Raw genomic sequence first — 22,179 nt, 5'->3', positions numbered from 1 at the left:
TAAAAACAGGGAAAAAATAGAAAATTAAACATCATTTGGGCCCCTTGGAACCTTGAACAGGAATGGCAGTAAAGATATGTAATTAGTGGACAGCTAAGCTAAGAAAAGCCTTGTAAGAAATGAATTTAAGGGACATTAGATACTCTAATGTCCTTAATATAAATATATATGTACACATTACATAAAATATAAAATATAGATACCTTAATATAAAATGAAGTGTTGTTCCTGAAGAGATGACTGGCTAACAAACTTGTTCTAGAAACAACAAAGGAAGGCTGGGCCCTGAGCTCAGAATAATCCACAGCATAAATACAGTTCAAATTTATTACAGAGGACATTATAGTCCCGGCACATTACCTCCTACTGAATACACATGGACAGCCCTGAAACCCTCTAAGAATACAGCAAGAATGATTCTCTTTACTTTATCTAAACTAGTGAAGTTAAAAAGAACTATTTTGTTGGAGATAACAGAGGGGGGAGAAAAATAATATCAAAAATATTTATTACAACAGACCAGCTTGAAGTGAGTTTATTCTTGTCTATATAGTCACAAAACATAACACTCCTAAATGTCCATGAAATTATCTATTAATCCTGCCTCCTTGATTTGCTTTAGTAAGAGTACAGCTAACTCCATAGGCTCTTTTGCCACCAATAGTTCCCTAAAAAGTAAGATTCTTTTTGTCTCTTCTTTGATTCAACTCTAGTAAGTTCCTTTCTATTTGAAAGCTTCTAGGAAAAGTCCTTAAAATGATGTTTTAGAAGACTGTCCCCACAAAGTAAGAACAAATGTAAAGCTTCACTCTGTTCAAATCTTACCTCTGACAGCATAGTCATGTTCCGTAAATCCAAGAATGAAGAGATCATGTCTATCAAGTGCCCTGACCTCCCTAGGGTACACATTGCCCCTACTGCCTGCAGAAGGTAGAATGGCACACTTTTCTCCTTTCCATGCCTCTCTAAGGAATCTCTCACTCCCAGCAGCATTGAAACTTTGTTCCTGTAAGCCTTGCCTGTGCTAAAGTGCTGTTAAAGGGATGTTTTTTAGGGGGGAAGAGGTCTGGGAAGAAGGCCAAGATCTGAAGCCACTCTCTGAACAGAGGGAAATAGAAGTGCTTCTAACTGACAAAAGACAATTTCTGTTGCCAGGATTCTTCTGTCGGTCTACACCAAAGGTGATTCTATAAACTGTCCCCAAGGAGCTATTTCCAACTGTATAAACAAAAAAACCAAGGTCCTTGGAAGAATAGACTTGGCCATTCCTTACACGGAGGTAAGGCTTAACATGGGTCTAGTGATATGCTGGCTTGAAAGCAGTCAACTATGGTGTGACTGAAGACAGGTTGAGTGGAGAAACTCTGCGTGTGGGAGTGTTGTTAGCAGACAGTGAGGCAGGGAGGAAAAAGGGAGCAGGCATCTCAGTAGAAGGAGTCTCGCCTTGGTTCCGAAGTTGTAGGATTTGCCGGAGCAAGGCCTTCCCTTCTTCCCGGGTCTGAAACAAAGTCAGGCAACTGTTTCAAAATATGTCCAAAGCTATTCTCAAAAACAAGTTCTAAAACGCTGATATCAAAGTTTCACGGGTCAAGGTAGCCTTTCCACTTCTCACCCATCTTCCACCCTCAGGTCACAGTAAAGATCCTAAGTCTGAGCCTAAAATCCAAACCCTTTAGTAAAGAACTGCTACTCACATCATTGAATGCACAACACTTTTGGGCACAAGTTGAAGCTTCATCCCATAGCTTGCACTTAAAATAGTACTGGGCCAAATAGCGGAAAGCAGTGCTTTCCTCCAGGTGCTCCACTATTTCCTAGACAGGGAAAGCAGGAGTGACTGAGGTGGTCAGGATGAGAACAGCAACCCAATTCTGATGCTCATGACACATACCCCACAGGAATAGATATCTTGGATATATTTGATGTAACACTGGGCAGCTTGTTCTGACTCAGTCAACTGTTCATGAAGCCTACAAAATAAATTGGTCTGTAAGTACAAATCGGATCTCAAAGCAAGCTAGTGATAAAAGTAAAAACAAATGATGTACCATACTAGAGAAGCCAACAGACATAACAACAGCATTTCACTCCTTTCACTCACTTTGCCAGTTTCACCAGAGCCATTTTCTCCACATCTCCCACGGCATAAGCTCTCCAATAACACTGTCAAAAAAACAAACAAACAAACAAAAAAACTGGTCACTTTGACCAATGTCCCATGTGCCATGGCCTACCACATAAACGCCCAAGTCTTATAAGCCACCCAGAAGTGTGGACTTGCAGAATGCAAAGCATTTTTACTAGACTGATAGGCCCACTGATAATGTCAGTTCTGCTTTGCTTTTTAGCCTATGAGTCCATAAATACTTAAGACTTTCATATGTAGATAGATCAGAATGAAGGACAGTTAGAGCAGAGCCCACCGTTCATCCAAACTGCTAATTTCTGCTCCAATTCTGCAGGACCCAATTGCAGGTACCTTTTTGGCTTCCACTAGTTGATTGAGTTTCTCATAACATTCTCCTAAAGCAACCAGCATACGAGAATCATTGGGCCTAAGAAAAAAGAACAGGCAGTCTGAGCAAAGGCTTTAAAAAAAATCTAAAGTCCTTCCTTAAGGAAACACCATCACCGACCACTATTTCAAATCTATACAGTTCACATCTATAAAGATCAGTGACTGATCTTTAATCCAATACTTCATATAATTGTATTATTTTGTGTTCACAATTAAACTATTAACCCATTAGAATACACTACATAAAAATTATCAAAAAGCATATTGCACGTTTAAACCCAGGTCTCTAAGAGTCAAAACCATTCATTCACTGTGATTCTTCAGTACCTATCAAAAGGTAAAGGAAAGTATGAGCTCTTCTCATAACAAACACATCATTCACCAGACTTACCGAAGTTGATGGGCCCGTCTATAATAATAAAGGCAATAAAATGGCATCTTAAGGATTTCATAGGTCTGTCCAAGCCCATACCACGCTCTGTAGTCCCGTTTATTGACCTCAATGGCATGTCTATAAAATGCAAGAGAGACTGGTTAGAGGGCAGAATCAAGGTTAACGACTTATAGGCTCAAAGAGAGGCTCCTAACATCTCAGTAATCCCCTCCACCTCCTCCCTCAACTAAAAACTCACCTATAAGCCTGAATAGCAGCAGATGTGTTCTTCATTTCCATGTACTCATGTCCCATCAGTGTCCAGGCCCCAAGATACCGAGGATTCAATTTCAGGGCTCTCTGGAAATATAAGGCTGCTTTCTCATGCTGAGAACGCAAACTATAATAATTGCCTGATTGAAAAATAAAAAAATATATATATGAATAACTAGACAGGTAAAAATATAAGTTCACTAAAATAGCATTCCACAGAGCAGACATGAAACTATAACCCATTCCCCCAAAGTGTTTGCTGCAGAAAAGCCAATTTATACAAAGGGAACATCATCATTACCTTGGGAAATATACTGCATCTATCACACATTCTAGTTAAAAAAAAAAAAATTCCCTAACACTTAAAAGTTTTTCTTCAGTTTATTTCATCTGAATAGAGCATTTATCCACATTTTCCTTTTCTCTTTTTCCCTCCATTTTTTATTTTTATTTATTTTTAATTATTATTATTTTTTAAAGATTTATTTATTTATTTGACAGACAGAAATCACAAGTAGGCAGAGAGGCAGGCAGAGAGGCAGGCAGAGGGGGGCGGTAAGCAGGCTCCCTGCTGAGCAGAGAGCCCCATGTGGGGCTCGATCCCAGGACTCTGAGACCATGATCTTGGCCAAAGGCAGAGGATTAACCCACTGAGCCACCCAGGCGCCCCTTCCTCCATTTTTTAAATTTAAAATTCAATTAGCCAACATATACATCATTAGTTTTTGAAGTAATGTTCAATGATTCTTTTTTTATTTTTTAAGATTTTATTTTTTTATTTGACACAGAGAGAGAGAGAAATCACTAGTAGGCAGGCTGGGGGGCGGGGGAAGCAGGCTCCCTGCTGAGCAGAGAACCTGATATGGGACTTGACCCCAGGACCCTGAGATCATGACCTGAGCCAAAGGCAGACGCTTAACCCACTGACTCACCCAGGCACCCCATGTTCAATGATTCTTTGGTTAGGTATAACACCTAGTGCTCATCACATCACATGCCCTCCTTAATTATCCACATTTTCTTAACGAAGGGTAGAAAGGGACACCTGGGTGGCTCAGTTGGTTAGATTAAGTGTCTGCCTTCCACTCAGGTCAGGACCCCAGAGTCCTGGGATCCTGTCCCCATCAGCCTCCTTGCCCAGCGGAGAGCCTGCTTCCCCCTCTGCTTGCCACTCCCCCTGCTTGTGTGCTCTCTCTCTCACTGACAAAAAAATAAATAATATCTTTAAAAAAAAAACAACAAACAACAATGAAAAAAAGCAGGAAATGTCTGTAGTATGTTTTAGCTTGGTAGTTTTCCAATTCTATTCCTAGGTTTCTAAAGAGGTTCTCAAAGAATAAAAAGGCAGAGCTCTGAGCTCCTCTCTTCCACAAGAATCAAAGCAGGTCTATTAGCATTGGTCCTGAAGAGAACAGGTGAAAGCTTTTGGGATTTTTTGAAAGATTTTATTTGCAGAAAGGGTATAGAAGCCATCTGTCTTATGTCAACCGGTAAATGGATAAAAAAAATATGTATCTCTAAACAATGGAATACTAGTCAACATTAAAAAGGAAAGAACTGGGGCGCCTGGGTGGCTCAGTGGGTTACGCCTCTGCCTCAGGCTCGGGTCATGGTCTCAGGGTCCTGGGATGGAGACCTGCATTGGGCTCTCTGCTGAGCGGGAGCCTGTTTCTCTCTGACTGTTTCTCTCTCTGCCTGCCTCTCTGCCTACTTGTGATCTCTCTGTCAAATAAATAAATACAATCTTTAAAAAGGAAAGAACTACTGATACATGCTACAACATGGGTAACTTTGGAAACAGCTAAGTAAAAGAAGCCACACAATAAGACTAAATATTCCAAGATTCCATTTACATGAAAATTTCAAGAAAAGGCAAAATATAGAGTGAGAAGGCAAATCTGTGGCTGCTGGGGAATGCAAGGCGGACTGCCTGCAAACACATTCAAGGGAACTTCCAAGGGTGCCAGAATATTCTAAACTGGATTTATGGCTATGGATACAGAACTGTACAAATTTACAAAAATTCACTGAATTGTAACGTTAAAGTTGGTAAATTTTATGGTATTAAATTATACCTCAATGAAGCTGGTTTTTTTTCAATAAAGCTATTTTTAGAAAAGAATAATTACAAGGTACAAATTTCCAGTTATAAAGTAAGTCAGTCACAGACTACAAAGTACAGCATAGGAAATACAGTCAATAATACTGTAATAACTTGGTATGGTGACTATGCTTATTATAGTGAGTGTTCAGTAATATACAGAATTGTCGGGGCACCTGGGTGGCTCAGTGGGTTAAAGCCTCTGCCTTCGGCTCGGGTCATGATCCCAGGGTCCTGGAATCGAGCCCCGCATCTGGCTCTCTGCTCAGCAGGGAGCCTGCTTTCCTTCCTCTCTCTGTGCCTGCCTCTCTGCCTACTTGTGATCTCTGTCAAATAAATAAACAAAATCTTTAAAAAAAAAAATACAGAATTGTCAAATCTCTGTTGTACATGTGAAACTAATATAACATTATACTTAATAATAATTTAAAAAACCCACAAATCAATCCTGTTTCTATTGTAGCTATGAAACAAAATGTTTCTAACAGTACAAATGAAAAAATAACCTAAATAGTCATTAGCTAGGGAGTAGGAAAAGGGAAGGAATGAAAGCTGTATGTATCAACGTGGTACATTTCTAGGCCAAAATACTGATTTTGCATCCAGAAAAAGGGATATAGCCCTATATAAGCCCTACGTGCTAAAGGAGTGAGGATGATAGAGACATTAAATAAGTCAGAACAAGCCAAGTTTTGAGCAACGACCAAGTAAATGAGATTTGTTTGTTTTGTTTTGTTTTATCTTATTTGGAAGAGCCAAAGTATAATGAAGGTTACAACATGCTGGGCAACCTACATTGTTATAAGTGCTTTCTAGGCATTAATTTTTCTAATCCTCATGACAATTACCTGAGAGAAGGATCTACTGTTATGCCTTTATTGAGGAAACTACAGCATAGATAGGTTAAGCCCAAGGTCACTCAGCTAGTTAGTAGTAGAACCAAGATTTAAACTGAGTAGCCTGATTCCAGAGTCCAAACTTAACTACATCGTTCTATAGTATATGCTGTTATATATATTTAAGTGCTGCCTCTCAGAGATTGGGACTCCAGAAAAGAAACAGAGGGAAACAATCAACTGGTATCATGACCTAAGAGGAGAAGCAAGGACTAAACAAACAGGAGATCCCTGCCACCACTCTACTCATAAGAGTTCATTCTTTCGGGTCCTCAGTTTCTTCTCTCCATTCTTCTTTCTCCTTTTTAATTCCTCTGAACTGGCTACAATGTGAAAGCTGAAGTATATTTTTTAGCCATGAACTAATAATCCTTATTTTTTATTTTTAAGGTAGGTGGGCTGAATTCAACAAACATTTATTTACCATGTCAGGCACTGTGCTGGCCATTTACAGATGTGCTGAGAAAAAACCAGTTCATTAAGGAGCTCATCTCAAGGGGCGCCCAGGTGGGCTCAGTTGGCTAAGCATCTGCCCTCACCTCTGGTCATGATCCCTGGGGCCTGGGATGGAGGGCCCCCCCAACTCAGGCTCTCTGCTCAGTGGGGAGTCCACTTCTCCCTCCCTCCTCCTAAGCCCCCCACCCCCCACCTTGTGCTTTCTCTTCCTATCTCTCTCTCTCAAATAAATAAAATCTTAAAAAAAAAAAAAAAGTTCACCTCAAATGATTATTAAAACAACAAAAAACTCCCAAATCATTACTCTTTAGATATATGTCTTCTTTTATTTTAATTGGCTCTAGGTCAAGAGATGAAAAAAAGGATTGTTCCTTATCTCCCCGACCTCTGTTTTCTTTCTTCACGTACAGGGCACTGTTGCCCATCTGGTTACCCAGTTGCCAAATCCTGTTTCTTCTATTTCCTATATATTTTCTAAGTCTAATAGCCTCTCTCCATCCTTCCTGCCAATACCTCAGTGTAGGCTCTCATCCTTATCCCTAGACTAGATTATTGCAAAAATCTCCTAGCTGGTCTCCCCGATTCTAGTCTTGCCCTTTTTCTAATCCTTCCAGCACAATGACTACAGTCATCATTTGAAAATGAAAATCTGAGAACTTTCATCACTCTCTGATTAAAAATTCTTCAGAAGACTCCTACCACTTTCAAAATAAGATCCAAATGTTTAGCAAGGCATAAAAGACTCGTCAAGATCTGGCCCCTCTATGAACATTTCCACCTCCCACACCATGCTTCCAGATGAGGAGCTCCTTCATGCCCAACGCCCGTTTCATACTTCAGTGCCTCTGCAGTGCAATGCCTTTCCCAAGTCACTCCTTTTCCTCCCTTACTGAACTTTTTTACTTCTGCCCAGCCTTCAAGCACCATGTTCTCAAGAAGACTTCCCTAATCATACGCTAGATTAGGTATCTTTTGTATGAAATCTCTCAGTATCTTTAGTTTACCTCAATCCTAACACTTCAACCCATTGCATTATAGTTATTTTCTTATTAGTATTCCTCAATAAGCAATTAGGGTAGGCACTACAATAAGAAGTACAGTGCCTGGCACTCAGAAGATGCTCAAAAGATGTTTTCTGAATAAAAGAGAGTTCTACCCTCATAACAGACTTTATCTTTTCTTCATAATGCTGACACTGAAAAGATCACTTACTCCCACTCTCATGTTCCAATAGTTCCTGTTACATTTTTATTTTTAAGATTTTATTTATTTGACAGAGAGACACACAGCAAGAGAGGGAACACAAGTAGTAGGGGTGGGAGAGGGAGAAGCAGACTCCCTGCCGAGCATTGAGCCAAATGTGGGGCTTGATCCCAGGACTCCAGGATCATGACCTGAGGCGGAGGCAGCCACTTAATGACTGAGCCACCCAGGCACCCCTTATTACATTTTTTTAATGCTTTTTTTCTCATACTGAACTACAACTTCCTCAAGAGCTACAAATAGTGAATTGATGGACTGAAATTCTATTGGTTTAAGAACTTCCTGGGTGGCTCAGTGGGTTAAAGCCTCTGCCTTCAGCTCGGGTCATGATCCTGGGGTCCTGGGATCGAGCCCCGCGTCGGACTCTCTGCTCAGCGGGGAGCCTGCTTCCTCCTCTCTCTCTCTACCTGCCTCTCTGCCTACTTGTGCTCTCTGTCTGTCAAATAAATAAATAAATAAATCTTTAAAAAAAAAGAACTTCCTGATCTAGAAAGATACAATGTATGATCTCAACGCAGTGTCATCACACACCCAGCAACAGACATCTCCCTTTTGTTTCTAGGGAACCGAGGCTTTCAATCACAACCAAGCTTACTTTCATCCAGAAGTGGCTACTGATGTGTTGATGTCAACTGATGATCAGGTCACAATAGTGTTGTGGAGTACATAGGGCCATGGTTCTCAACCACAGATGAATCTAACCCCAAATACCCAAGATCTGACAGTTATCTGCATACATTTTTGGTTGTCACAACTGGGGGAAGAGGTTTGGTGGCATCTAGTGGGTAATCTGCTTCTCCCTTTCCCTCTGCCCCTCCCCTGCTCGTGCTCTCTCTCAAATAAATAAATAAATAAATATCTTTTAAAGAGGAGGGGCTTCTTGATGGTTTCATCCCTTGTAGTCCTTTTTATTCTATAAGCTACCTCTATTGAGGTGCAATCGCAAACAAAGGCTTTAGCCAAGTATGTAACAGCCTTCCTGGTAAAAGGAGCCTCGAAGCTCACTATGGGACAGTCCCTGACTGTAATGACTTCACATCAGGTCCAGAGTGCCTTAGAGACCAAAAGCCACCAAGGGATGTTGGGAAACTGACCTTTCTCTTTTTTAAGATTTTATTTATTTATCAGAGAGCAAGAGTGCACAATCAGGGACAGCTGGTGGCAGAGGGAGAAGTAGGTTCCCTGCTGAGCGAGGAGGCCGATACAGGATTCGATCCCTCAACACTGGGATCATGACCTGAGCCGAAGGTAGATGCTTAACCGACTGAGTCACCCAGGCATCCCATGGGAAACTGACTTATTAAACACCAGGCAATGCTTATAGATATGCTTGAAATAATACTTAAAACGTGTCAAACCTTAAACCCAGCTACCCTTATGCATGGACCTGACCATCATAACCTCTATAGAGCATAACTGTTCAGAGGTCACTGATCTTGCTTATTCTAGTCAACCAGATTTAAAAGATTCCCCTAGGGGCGCCTGGGTGGCTCAGTGGGTTAAGCCGCTGCCTTCGGCTCAGGTCATGATCTCAGGGTTCTGGGATCGAGTCCCGCATCGGGCTCTCTGCTCAGCAGGGGGCCTGCTTCCCTCTCTCTCTCTCTGCCTGCCTCTCTGCCTACTTGTGACCTCTTTCTGTCAAGTAAATAAATAAAATCTTTTAAAAAAAAAAAAAAAGGACTGACTCATGTCTGACAACCCCTTTAAAAGATTCCCCTAGGGCGCCTGGGTGGCTCAGTGGGTTAAGCCGCTGCCTTCAGCTCAGGTCATGATCTCAGGGTCCTGGGATCGAGTCCCGCATCGGGCTCTCTGCTCAGCGGAGAGCCTGCTTCCCTTCCTCTCTCTCTGCCTACCTCTCTTGTGATTTCTCTCTGTCAAATAAATAAAAAATAAAATCTTTAAAAAAAAAAAATAAAAAAAAAAAATAAAAGATTCCCCTAGGGGCGCCTGGGTGACTCAGTGGTTTAAAGCCTCTGCCTTCAGCTCAGGTCATGGACCCGGGGTCCCAGGAACAGGCCCTGCATCAGGCTCTCTGCTCAGCGGAGAGCCTACTTCCCCCTCTCTCTCTGCCTGCCTCTCCACCTACTTGTGATCTCTGTCTGTCAAATAAATAAAATCTTTAAAAAAAAATAAAAGATTCTCCTATCAAAAATGCAGACGACAGTTGATTTACCAATGGCAGCTGTTTCATGAAAAAGGGATAAGAAAAGCTGGGTATGCTATAGTCAGTCTAACTCAGACTGCTGAGGCCAAAGCCCTATCAGCAAACACGTCTGCCCCCAAAGCAGAATTTGTAGCCCCCACCTGTGCTTTGCAATTGGCAAAAGCCTTAAAAATATTTATACTGGGGGGCGCCTGGGTGGCTCAGTGGGTTAAGCCGCTGCCTTCAGCTCAGGTCATGATCTCGGGGTCCTGGGATCGAGTCCCGCATTGGGCTCTCTGCTCAGCGGGGAGCCTGCTTCCCTCTCTCTCTCTCTGGCTGCCTCTCTGTCTACTTGTGATCTCTCTCTGTCAAATAAATAAATAAAATCTTTAAAAAAAAAAAATATTTATACTGGGGCACCTGGGTGGCTCAGTGGGTTGAGCCGCTGCCTTCGGCTCAGGTCATGATCTCAGGGTCCTGGGATCGAGTCCCGCATCGGGCTCTCTGCTCAGCAGCGAGCCTGCTTCCCTCTCTCTCTCTCTGCCTGCCTCTCTGTCTACTTGTGATCTCTCTCTCTGTCAAATAAAAAAAAAAAAAAAATTAAAAAAAAAATATTTATACTGACTCCAAATATGCCATCCTAGTCCTATATGTCCATGGCGCAATTTAAAGAAAGGGGGATTATTATCAAGCCATAAGTCCCCCATCAAATGGGCCTGAAATTCACACAAATTCAAAGGATGACCCTCCAAAACCAAATAGCCCTTAATATCTTGACTGCAATTCAAGGAGGCCCAGTATTAGATGGCCGGTTCCTGGCTGGGACTCAATGGCTACACGACTCTAACTTGTGGCCACTGCTCCCCCAGGCTGGATAGGCCGAGGTACTCTGGGTTTTGCCTGGATGCATGGACGCATTATTAAAACCATTACCAACCCAGCTAACCTTCCAAATTTGAAACAATGGTGGGTATGTCCTGTGTCTTGTTGGTATGACCACCCAGCATTCATCTTTGTTCCCTCTTTAAGACTGCAAGATGTTGTTTGACACAAAGCAGCTCTTAATAAGTACATGGTCAAATCCTTAAATGACACTCAAAATAACATTTCTCCATTAAATACTAAAGTAATACAAATATGTAAGGCAGCTTTACAAAATAGAATGACATTAGGTGCTTTAACTCTTGCACAAGGCAGAACCTGAGCTATCATAAGAACAGAATGCTGTGTATTTATTCCAAATTATCACAAAAATATTTCTGGGTTTTTAACTGACATGAATACTCAAACTGGTGCTTTAAACGATCTCTTTCCTTTAGTGACTGCTTTAAATTCCCAGATTGGACGAAAATTATGGTCAACTATTAAGGATCTCGGGGCGCCTGGGTGGCTCAGTGGATTAGGCCGCTGCCTTCGGCTCAGGTCATGATCTCGGGGTCCTGGGATCGAGCCCCGCATCGGGCTCTCTGCTCCACGGGGAGCCTGCTTCCTCCTCTCTCTCTCTGCCTGCCTCTCTGCTTACTTGTGATCTCTCTCTGTCAAATAAATAAATAAAATCTTTAAAAAAAAAAAAAAAAAAAAAACTATTAAGGATCTCTTTATTAGACTTCTTTATAGCCATACTCCTCTTAATGCATTGTCTTTTTCAGTATCTCTCTGCTTGGTGCCAAGACTCTACACCTACAATGACTTCACATCAACAGATGACCCCTTCTACTCAAGGAGGTTCATATATGTTGACTATGTTGCATTCAGCTGCCTCCCCTTTTCATAATTCCCCTATGTGTTCCCCAACTGACGAATGTTGACCCTAGGTAGGGGCATCGCTACACCCCTACTCAGCAGGAAGAAGTTACAAAAGATGAGATCTTCCACCTTCAACAACCTTGAAGATTTAAGGGTCAAAATTGTTCAGGGGGGAAATGATGAGAGAGCAGAAAGCAAGCTGAAGACAAAGCATAAGCTGACAGCCTATAACCTCCCCCAAACGCCCATTCCAGGGTGGGATATGTGTGATTTTCTTCCAGGAATCTCCCAACTATCTTAAAGTTAATACCTTGCTAGAGGGGAAAACAATCCTAACTTGAAAATGACAAGGCCTTCAGTATTTTATAGGTCAGTCCTCTTTAGCATATGAAAGTTCTTTTGAAACCTTCCTTTTCCTTCCCCCAACTCCAAGTATATAATCCCCACTCCTCAAGATCCCAGTGCAGCAGTTCTTTCTGCCCACAGATCCTGTACCCCGATCTTTAATAAAACTGCCATTTTGGGGCTCAGTCATTAAGTGTCTGCCTTCGGCTCAAGTCATGATCTCAGGGTCCTGGAATCAGGTCTCGGGGAGCCTGCTTCTCCCTCTTCCACTCCCCCTGCTCGTGTTCCCTCTCTGGTTGTTATCTCTTTCAACTACATAAATAAAATCTAAAACAAAACAAAACAATACCATTTTGCACATGCACACACGTACATCCACACCCACAAAGATGGTTCCTGAAACTATTTTTATATCAACAAGCAATGGCGACAACTTACACAATAGAAAATGATTACATAAAAATGATGATACATCTATGTAATAACAAATAGCCATCAAAATAATACAAATCTAGATGTACTAAATAAAACGATGGAAAAGATAAACGGTTTAAAAAAAGAGGAAGTTACAAATCAGTGTTCATAATGATAACAGTTTTGCAAGCAAATTATACACACACATGCACCCATACTCTCATTTTTAGTATTCACACAGAAAAATATTCTGGAGTCATGTTCACCAATCTTGGAGGTGGGATTATACCCAGCTTTTACATTCTATAGTCTATGATTTTGTTATCCTTGATGCTTTTATACCATTATTTTTACATTTGTATTACTTATAAGGAAAACAAATCTTAAAAGAAAAAAAGTAGTCTCTTACCAATTACACAGCATGTTTCTACACGATATTTATCTATCTCACAGAGGTTATGAGCCAGATAACTCAACTCAGATTTCATGCTCTGGAAGAAAAAAGAAAGACAATTAAGCAAGAGTGAGGAACCCGTGAACTATATTTCTCATGGCTAACGCAACCCAGTGACAATCCAACCCAGGAGATTAAAGCACAAAAGAGCTTGAACAAGTCTAAGCAAAGGAAGCAGCTCACCCTGACATAAAGAAGGTTGGAGAATGTGTCCATATTTTCAATCCTGTAAGGGTCTTGTTTCCTTAGCTCATTAAAAATAGAGAGGGCTTTGTCAATATCTGTAGAAAGAAGATAAGAAAATTTAGAAAACAATACAGTGCTACCTTCAGGATGTGATGGTATTTCATTGTCCTTATTCACTCACCTCTGATATTGTGATAGGCAACTGCAATTTGGGAAACAATATATGAGCTCTTAGAGAAGCCCACATCAATGAGATTCTGATACTTTTGCAGGGCCTCCTCTATCAACTGCAACTCTGTGTATATATGAGCCAGAAAAAACTCTTTCATCCAGGTGTCTGGCAAAGACAGGAACTTCAGCTGCCAGCAGGAGAGAGAGGGACACACTTAATATACTTTGACCTCTCTCCAAAATGAACATCAAGGAACTATCTTTATTGTCTAAAGAAATTTATCACCAAAACTTTATGAGAACACCTAACAATGAACACAGGGCAATTCAATTAAGTGAGCAGGACTCACAAGCACAACAGGGAGGAATGACCTAGTTGAGGAAGACTTCAAAGAAAAGATAGGATTTCAGGTGAGTCTCAGAGGATGGTTAGAACTTGAAAAGAAAAAAGAGAGAGGAAGAGAAAAAAAGAACATTCTAAGCAGGGCAACAACATAAACACAGACAAAACAATCCTGATGAGTGTACGTAAATAGGATGAGGAAACTAGCTTAGTTTAAGGGGAAGCTATGTGCTCGAAAGTAGTGAAAAAATAAGACTGAACTGGTAGAGCAGGTACTCTGGTGCAACAGCAAGTGGGATGCAATAGGAGACCACTACAATTTTGGGCAAGAGAATGACATGATGACATGGGTGTTTTAAGAGTAAGTTTGAAAACAGTATACACGACAGCTTGGGAATGGGAGTGTATAAATGGAAAAGCTAGATAGAAAAGTAGCTATTAATTATAAATAATCCAAATCTATGTTGAAAACCAAGATAGCAAAGAAAACCAAGAGAAAGAGATGTATATAAGAAGAAAACTATGGCGAGGTCTGGCAAATGACTAGACATAAGAAGAGTGAGAGAAAGAGAACAAATATGACCGTGTAGCATCAAGACTGGGTGTCTTTGAGAAACAGTGATGCTATCAGGAGAGTCTCTCAAGCTGGGAGAAAGAATGAGAATTTGTCAGGCAAGATCAGAAACTTGGTTTTGCATATTCTGAGTTCAGAGATAAAACAAACTTTCAATAAAAGTCTATCAGGCAGTTAGAGATAATGAATAAGAATAAACCAAGATAAGACTTCAGACAGATGTAGCAGCACATATCATTATTGGGGGAAATCAACCAGCCTTTGGCTCTTCAAAGCCAACAAAATAAAGTGTATTATCAATTCCATTAACTACTGAAGAATGGCAAAATAAACTCTATAGACAATGTCCTCTAACAATGACTAATAAAAGGATTGCTGTTTATAAAGCAGTCTCCATATACATTATTTCATTAACAAATCTACAAATCTTTATGGAGTCCTAGGACAGCCCAGGAGAGACCTTAAAAAAAAATTTTTTTTTTGTTTTTGTTTTTTTGTTTTTTGGTTTTTTTAGATTTATTTATTTGACAGACAGATCACAGGAAGGCAGAGAGAGAGGAAGGGAAGCAGGCTCCCCTCTGAGCAGAGAGCCCGATGCGGGGCTTGATCCTAGGATGCTGGGATCATGACTTGAGCTGGAGGCAGAGGCTTTAACCCACTGAGCCAGCCAGGCGCCCCCTTAAAAATGTTTTTAATATAATCCTTGATGTCAGAGAAACCTTTCCTATAGCATTTCTGGAATAAGGAAACAACGTATACTAACATTTAGTTGATACAACAAGTTACAGTAAAACTCGAATGTGGAAACATGAAATAAAGAGAAGATACTCTAATATAACTACACATAAATACAACAGCAACTACCAGCCAAGAGCCAGACATTAGACTTTTAAATGAAGACTGAAATTCCAACAGTGAAAGAGATTAGAGAAGGAGCAAAGACCTAGCTACAAGCAAAGGTTTAGCAAACCTCTCTCCTCCCATCCCATTACAGAATTACGTAAGACTTAGAGCAGAAGTTCATTCATATAAATTTCTCAATTTACCATCTCTTTGTCTGTAATCAAGTTACAGAGTTCTAGCCAGGCTCCCCAATGCAAAGGCAAAACATGAGTAGCCTCCACAAACACATCAATGGCCTCTTTCACCAGGTCCAGTTTTCGAAGCACCACACCGTATCTAGGAAGGCAAGAAACAATTATAGGAGAAGTTAATGTTTCATAACACCACCCCTCTACTCAGGAGAAAATGTTATAGAAAAATCTAAATTACTCTGACACTTACAAATAAAGGCCAAATCCATCAAGTTCACGAGCCTGGTGTTTTTTGCTGAGCTCCACTCTCAATTCTCTAAGTGCCTCATTTTTTACTTGTCCTTTCTCCAGCGGACCTAGGAAACAAAATCTCACATCTAAGGAAAGACTGCCAATGTTCATTTCATAGACCTAGACATTCCCTTTGGCATCAACCAAAGTTACAACTGGAACTTATACCAGTTATGTAAGAATGCTGAGAAGTGGCCAACATCTTATACAATCCATTTGCTTTGTTCCAGAAATTACAACTGATAACTGGTCTGCAGTCATATGTTGTTAGACCCACAGAGGTTGTTCGTTATTGTTGTTGCTTTAAGATGTATTTATTTATTTTATTATTATTTTTTTTAATATTTTATTTATTTGACAGAGAGAAATCACAACTACGCAGAGAGGCAGGCAGAGAGAGAGGAGGAAGCAGGCTCCCCACGGAGCAGAGAGCCCGATGTGCGGCTCGATCCCAGGACCCTGGGATCATGACCTGAGCTGAAGGCAGAGGCTTTAATCCACTGAGCCACCCAGGCGCCCCTATTTATTTATTTTAAACAGAGAGAGATACTGTATTGGTGGGGGGATGAGGGGAGAGAGAGAGACAGACAGACAGACAGAATTTCAAGTAGACTCCCAGCTAAGCATGGACCTTCTAGTGGGGCTCAACCTCAGGACCCTGAGATCATGATTCAAGCCAAAATCAAGAGTCAGACACCCAACTGACTGAGCCACCCAGGCGCCCCAGGCCGGCAGAGGGTTTTAAAAATTCGAAAGTTATCGGGGCGCCTGGGTGGCTCAGTGGTTTAAGCCGCTGCCTTCGGCTCAGGTCATGATCTCAGGGTCCTGGGATCGAGTCCCACGTCCGGCTCTCTGCTCTGAAGGGAGCCTGCTTCCCTCTCACTCTCTCTGCCTGCCTCTCTGCCTACCTGTGATCTCTCTCTGTCAAATAAATAAATAAAATCTTTAAAAAAAAAAAATTTGAAAGTTATCAATGTTTAAAAATCACAAGCCTCAACTAAAAATCCGAATTTTTAGTTTCAGGTTCCAAAGAACAGTGTGGAGCCAAGGGAAGAAAGCCTTGATAACACTAGGCCCACATTTCCTTAAGGCAGCCCTCAGCCGGAGGTATGTAACAAGCAGGAAGTTGTGCTCCCCCATTTGTAACAGTCCTCCTAGGTCCACTTCACACATTTATATCATTTATATTACCTGCTTGGCTCATATAGGCATTTAAGTGTGCAACCCCTGCTTTAGTCCTAAAGATAAGAGAAAGAAATTCATACCTAGGCTATCGACTGTTTCATCGTCCTTCTTCTTTTCTCCAGACTGTAAGAGAAAATCAATAAAAAGGTCTTATCTCAGTTTATTTTTTTTTTAAGATTTTATTTATTTATTTGGCAGAGAGAGATCACAAGTAGGCAGAGAGGCAGGCAGAGAGAAAGAGAGAGAGGGAAGCAGGCTCCCTGCTGAGCAGAGAGCCCGATGTGGGACTCGATCCCAGGACCCTGAGATCATGACCTGAGCTGAAGGCAGCGGCTTAACCCACTGAGCCACCCAGGCGCCCTTATCTCAGTTTATTTTGAAACTCATTCTAAAACTAGCAACCTAACTCCACATAAAGTGCCCAAGTCCAACCAAATGGCAAATACTAGCAGCCACTACTCTTATTTTTTTACTTTTTAGAGATTTATTTATTTTAGAGAGGGGGGAAGAGCAGAGGAAGAGTCCTAAGCAGATGGTGAGTGCAGAGCCCAACATGGATCCTACAACCATGAGCTCAAACCAGAATGGCAAACAAGAATCAGAGACTCAACTGACTGGGTCACCGCGGTGCCCCACAGTCACTATTTTTGAATAATTCAAGGGCTCCCAAAGGTTAAATCTGAAATAATCCGAGCACCAAACTAAGTAAAGTACTAAATTACAAACAATTACAAATATATGAATCTTTGATAGTAAATAAATAAATGGAGAAGGAGAAGGGGAGGAAAAGCTCATGTATAGTATAGAATGCCAAGTGGCAAGTAATAAATGTAGAGAGAACACTGGTGTGGAAAATCATCACTTTGCAACGTCACATTAAAGAATACTTCAGACAAGGGCCACCTGGGTGGCTCAGTGGGTTAAGCCTCTGCCTTCAGCTCAGGTCATGATCTCGGGTCCTGGGATCAAGCCCCACATCAGGCTCTCTGCTCAGCGGGGAGCCTGCTTCCCTCCCTCTCTCTGCCTGCCTCTGTGCCTACTTGTGATCTCTTTCTCTCTCTGTCAAATAAATAAATAAAATCTTAAAAAAAAGAAAAAAGAATACTTCAGGCAAGAATCAACAAATGACTATTTAGATTATTGACATTTTATGGCTATCACAAAAAATAATAAATATCCCTATTCATATATCCTTGTGCATATACTGAAGTATTTCTATTTGACAAGTTTCTTAAAAGTAGAATTGTCTCGTCACAGTATTTCATATGGACATAATCTGCCAAAATTGATTTCTAAAACCTCTTTATGAACTTTAACTACCAAAATAGGGAGTCTACTGCCTCACACCTTTGTCAATAATGAGTATTATCAGGGTACACATGGCTGGCTCAGTCAGAAGAGCACAAGACTTGTGATCTTGGGCTCATGAGTTATAAAAAAAACTTAAAAATATATATTGTCAATTTTTAAAAAAAATTTTATTTCTTTAAGTAATCTCTACACCCAAAGCTCTACACCCGTGAGCTCAAACTCATGACCCTGAGAGATCAAAAAGTCACATGCTCCACAGAATAGCCAGCCAGGCACCCTATGAATTGTTTTAATATTTTCTTTTAATACTGTCATTTTTTAACTTTTTTTTGAGACTTTCTTTATTACTGTTAAGTATAAAGTACACTTAACAAGTAGACTACTGCTAAACTATTTAAAAGATTAAAGTTTTCCCCGTTGGTGTTAAATATGGATGTTTCACTAAAGGCAGAATGACATCTTAAAATGGTCCTCACCAGATATCTGGAATACATGTATAGAAAATAGGCTTTTTTGCTATTGCAGCCATGCAGGAAATGTGCTGCACGATCATACTCTTTAACATCAAAGTAGGCTTTGGCCAGGGTGTAAGCATCCATATCCTGGGCATCCTCCTAGAAGAGAGACAAGTTTATGTAAGTGTTAGAGAATAAGACAATAAAAATTAAAAATGAAGAAGCATATTCATTAACAAAAAAAAAGTATAGGGGCGCCTGGGTGGCTCAGTGGTTTAAGCCACTGCCTTCGGCTCCGGTCATGATCTCAGGGTCCTGGGATCGAGCCCCGCATCGGGCTCTCTGCTCGGCGGGGAGCCTGCTTCCCTCTCACTCTCTCTGCCTGCCTCTCTGCCTACCTCTCTGCCTACTTGTGATCTCTCTCTGTCAAATAAATAAATAAAATCTTTAAAAAAAAAAAAAAAGAAGAAGTATACTCGGGGCACCTGAGTGGCTCAGTGGGTTAAAGCCTCTGCCTTTGGCTCAGGTCATGATCCCAGCGTCCTGGGATCCAGCCCCGCATTGGGCTCTCTGCTCAGCAGGGAGCCTGCTTCCTCCTCTCTCTCTGCCTGCCTCTCTGCCTACTTGTGATCTCTGTCTATCAAATAAATAAATAAAATCTTTAAAAAAAAAAAAAGAAGTATACTCAATAATTTCAAGACGTAAGAAAAAGTATTTTGTTCCTCCCAAAAACCTAGCATATATATGTGTGTATATATATTTATTTACATATACATATATGTATAAATTATTTTTTATTATTTTATTACAAACTAAGGTTATGGTTTTTTAAAAATTTAATTTATTTATTTGACAGAGAGGAGAGAGACAGAGAACGAGCAGGGGGAGGGGCAGAGGGAGAGCAAGAAGGAGGCTCCCCAATGAGCAGAGAGCCCAATGTAGGGCTCCATCCCAGGACCCTGAGATCATGACCTGAGCTGAAGGTAGACACTTAACTGACTGAGCCACCCAGGTGCCCCCTAAGGTTATGGAACTTTTTTTCAAAATAAAAAGTTGGGGGAAAAAAATAAAAATTTAAAAAACTAACCCAATACACTCAGAAACATGTACTGTTTCTTTAAATGTAGTGGGAGTTGCATAGACTTCAGTGTTAGGGACCTGGATTCAAATCGTGATTCCTTAAATTACTGGTTTCATGACATTAATAGGGAAGTTCCTTAGTTTCTCTGAGAATTCCTTTCTTTTTTTTTTTATTTTTTTAATTAAAAATTTTTTTAATTTATTTGACAGAGATGCAGGACTAGATCCCAGGACCCTGGGATCATGACCTGAGCCAAAGGCAGACACTTAACGACTGAGCCACCAGGTGCCTCTGAGAATTCCTTTCTTTATCAGTAAAATGGAGCAAGTAGTAGAGATTTGAGGAGGAAATAGCGGAAACATCATGGAAAATGCCTAGCATTAATATCTGGTATTTGCCTCTTCTGGTCTTTCAAATATGTACAAAAATATAATATAGTGGGATGCCTGGGTGGCTCAGTAGGTTAACCGTCTTCGTCATTCAGACGTCATTCGTCTGAGCCTTGGGCTCAGGTCATGATCTCAGGGTCCTGGGATTGAGTCGCATCAGCCTCCTCGTTCAGCAGGGAGTTTGCTTCTCCCTTCGTCTGTCTCTCCCCACTACTGGTGCTCTCTCTCTCTCTCTCTCTGTGACAAATAAATGAATAATGTCTAAAAAAAATGCAATATACTGTGCAATTACTTATGTTTTTTATACTTCAAAAAGTTTTGACATTGCAAAAGGCACAGAACACAGACATAATTCTGTATGTAAATAAAAGAGATGATGCATATTTAAGTTAAAAAAGCATACAATCCTCACAAATTCTAGGGGTAAGTTGATTAAAACTTTAATAACTTCATTCTCCTTATCCCTCTTGCTGCAAATATCATCAGAACAAAACTGGAACCAGAACATATTCAGTGTTTCCTTCATTGGAACAAGTTCTAAATATATCCATTCAGCTTAGGAGTCTAGTGTCCTTTTTTTTTTTTAAGTTTTTTTTTTTTTAATTTATTTGACAGAGAGAGAGATCACAAGTAGGCAGAGAGGCAGGCAGAGAGAGGGGGAAGCAGGCTGGATTCTGGGCTCCATCCCAGGTTAAAGCAGAGGCTTTAACCCACTGAGCCACACAGGTACTCCTCTAGTGTCCTTTTTCATATCCTCTCACCATTTTCTTTTTTCCTTCCCCATCCCCTCTCATCTCCAATATACCTTCTGGAGTAGGAAATACTTATGGTTTCTGGGATCAAGAAGTGGCATCTTCAGGAAAAACGAAATGGATTATGATGAAAATCATTCAGACTACACAGACTATGCAAAAATACCTGCTATATAGATCATATATGAAATATATTCGTATCTCATTTAATTTTCTCTATATCCCCTTAAAGTAGATACTATTATTATCCGCTTTTCACAAATGAAAAAACTGGCTCAGCATATTACGTAAGTTGCCCAAAGTCACTAGTGTAGCTGAGATTTGAACCCAGAACTATTTGAATCCAAAGCCAGTGTTGTTAAAACCTTTGAGTCTTCTGGGTAGTCCTGGGTGGCTCAGTGCGTAGAACCTGTGCCTTCAGCTCAGGTCTTGATCACAGGGTCCTGGGTTCCAGTCCCACATCAGGCTCCTTGCTCTGCGGGGAACCTACTTCTCCTTCTGCCTACCACTCCCCCTGCTTGTGCTGTCTCTCTCTCTCTTACTCTCTGACAAATAAAATCTTTAAAAAAAAAACAACAAAAATTTTGATCCTCCTCATCGTTAAGAACATTGTCTGGGCTGGGCTACAAAACCTTAAAAGGCTTAAGTCTTTTAAGGACTGTTTACTAATTTTCTCCAGCTTAAGTAAAGCACCACCAAATCTTTACAAAGATCAACAAACCCACACTGATAAAATCGCTTAGAACATTCTGCTCTTTAAATGCTTGAATTCCCTCCACAAACATTCCTGATAAGCATTATGCTCCCATCCAGCGACAGGGCACTCGGTAGGTAACTCTTCAGGTTGATGAGGAGCGCTAGCAGAGATGGAAATCCTTACCTCTGTAATAGGTGGCGGAGGCTGCAGCTCCGCCAGAGGCAAGGCGGGGAGGGAGAAGGCCAACTCCGCGGACCTGGAACACCCAAACTGAATTAGCTCCACGGCCCCAAAGGCCAAGGATCCAAGTCCAGCCCCTTTCGACCCCGACATCTCACCATTTGCTACTGTGTAGCAGGCCCCGCTCCCGGGTAAGGCCTGCGATGAGTAGCAGCTGCTTCTTAATTTCTCGCAAATTTGAGAAATCGCTGCTGGGTGACAGGACGGGGATCACCGCAGCAGTCACAGCCACCGGGACTACAGACGGACTAGCAGCCATTTTCCTGGCTCGTCACTCCAGCCAATCACCAGCGATAATACTAGCGGTCCGTCTGCACCAAAAAAGTCTGCCAGTTATTGGTAGGCTTCTGCTCCAGAATGTCCAATGAGAGGTGTGACTTCTCTTAACGTCACCAAGAGGCGGGGAAAGAAAGGACAATCCCATCTCCGATTGCTCAGGGACTGCTGGGGCGGGAAAGTTAGAACTAGAGAAGATGTAGGGCGATTTT

General features: G+C 41.1%; 1 protein-coding gene across 1 annotated transcript; it reads right to left on the bottom strand.

The window, feature by feature from the left end:
• Positions 1-56: 56 nt before the first annotated feature.
• Positions 57-21,950, bottom strand: CDC23 (cell division cycle 23). The gene is made up of 16 exons (XM_046000983.1): positions 21,790-21,950; positions 21,635-21,707; positions 18,554-18,691; positions 16,847-16,889; positions 15,541-15,646; positions 15,303-15,435; positions 13,350-13,527; positions 13,166-13,263; positions 12,938-13,019; positions 3,151-3,304; positions 2,910-3,029; positions 2,480-2,555; positions 2,102-2,163; positions 1,892-1,970; positions 1,695-1,814; positions 57-1,498 (listed from the first exon to the last, which is right to left on the bottom strand). Exons 1-16 carry the CDS (start codon positions 21,948-21,950, stop codon positions 1,328-1,330), a joined length of 1,794 nt encoding a protein of 597 aa, XP_045856939.1. The 3' UTR covers positions 57-1,327.
• Positions 21,951-22,179: the final 229 nt, after the last annotated feature.

This window comes from Meles meles, chromosome 3 (genome assembly GCF_922984935.1).
Source record: "Meles meles chromosome 3, mMelMel3.1 paternal haplotype, whole genome shotgun sequence".
NCBI lineage: Eukaryota > Metazoa > Chordata > Mammalia > Carnivora > Mustelidae > Meles > Meles meles.
This window is presented reverse-complemented; position numbering and strand designations above follow the sequence as displayed.